Raw genomic sequence first — 1,248 nt, 5'->3', positions numbered from 1 at the left:
TCATGCATTCTGACTTATTTACACTGCTAAAGAGCTGGATTCTCATGCTAAACATGACCAAAGTCTCAAAAAACGAGTTGGACGTATGACGGAGTATTTCTGTTTTTCCCCGAGTATGGCCCTGCATGACGTAATGAAGGGCTGAATTCCTTGTATGGGCACTTCTCCCGGAAGAGTGCGCACACATCAACCAGAGCAAGAGCAAGAGCAGCCCACCAACATGCTTCAATCGGCTTACAGAAATCATCAGGATCCGATTCTGGATCGAATAGCCTATATATGGCTGAATCAGATTTTGAGTCATAGTTAATTTAAGTCAATAAAGTTTTTGTTCCTGTTTTATTGCAGACAATCGCTACGCAAAAGCTGCGCATGCTTGTGACTCTTTAGCTTCGCCCACGGCACGCCTCCAGGAGCTCGACTGGTTTCAGAGAGAAGCGGCACATCTGTTTCTGTCTTTAATAAATCTGATAAAACTAAAGACTCTTCAGAGATATGAAGCATGCAGCACTACTCTATAGGTACTCAAGATTAACATGAGATTGGCAGAAACTGTGTGTGTTATGTCTCCTTTAACCAGCAGTTGATTACTATATTTTCGGCAAAAGTCAATATGAATTCCATTCAACAGTATAGTCTAAACAATGACTTAACAGCTATTTGGCTATCGGTTAGCAATAGTTAACCAATTAGTTAAGACATTTTGATGATATATTATCATATATTATCAAGACAACATTTGTATTGTCTGAATTTTGCATAAAAAGACCAGAAACTTGTAATAAGGAAATAAAGTTCAATTTGATTTGGACTAAATATTGGTTTTGGTGAAGGTGATGATCCCACATGTTTGGTGGATATGTGTGTCAGGTCACCTTGAGTCTGGATGAGGTGAAGGATTTTGCCTGTGATCTGCCGGATGGCGTCATTATCAGAGACTTTATGCTCCTCGTTCAGTCTTTCCAGCTGACTCAGCAACACCAGCACCCGGGAAGCACTGGGAATACAAGAAACCATCACAACAGGCAAAGTACACCATCATCAAAGCTTATAGGAAAGATGTGTCGCACCTCTTTAGGCAACATCAGGCAGTCAACAAACTATGTACACTGCATATCGTCATCACAGAGCAGCTAATGAAAGTGTGTGTGTGTAATTTTGGGAACAAATTTGTACCCAGAAGTGAGCCAAAACCTCCTTTTAGGGACACATTTGTAAACATGGTATAATATAGGTATATATTCAGCA

General features: G+C 40.3%; 1 protein-coding gene across 2 annotated transcripts in view; it reads right to left on the bottom strand.

Moving 5' to 3' along the window:
- Nucleotides 1–1,248, bottom strand: part of LOC107752548 (cytosolic carboxypeptidase 1) — a 34,237-nt gene that overhangs the window by 31,400 nt on the left and 1,589 nt on the right. For both annotated transcript variants that reach the window (XM_016568546.1, XM_016568547.1), the window contains exon 3: nt 876–997. In XM_016568546.1, coding sequence (XP_016424032.1) covers nt 876–997 — 122 coding nt within the window. The remainder of the gene's footprint in view (nt 1–875; nt 998–1,248) is intronic.

This window comes from Sinocyclocheilus rhinocerous, unplaced genomic scaffold (assembly GCF_001515625.1).
Source record: "Sinocyclocheilus rhinocerous isolate Xijiao unplaced genomic scaffold, SAMN03320098_v1.1 scaffold1102, whole genome shotgun sequence".
NCBI classification, from domain to species: domain Eukaryota; kingdom Metazoa; phylum Chordata; class Actinopteri; order Cypriniformes; family Cyprinidae; genus Sinocyclocheilus; species Sinocyclocheilus rhinocerous.
This window is presented reverse-complemented; position numbering and strand designations above follow the sequence as displayed.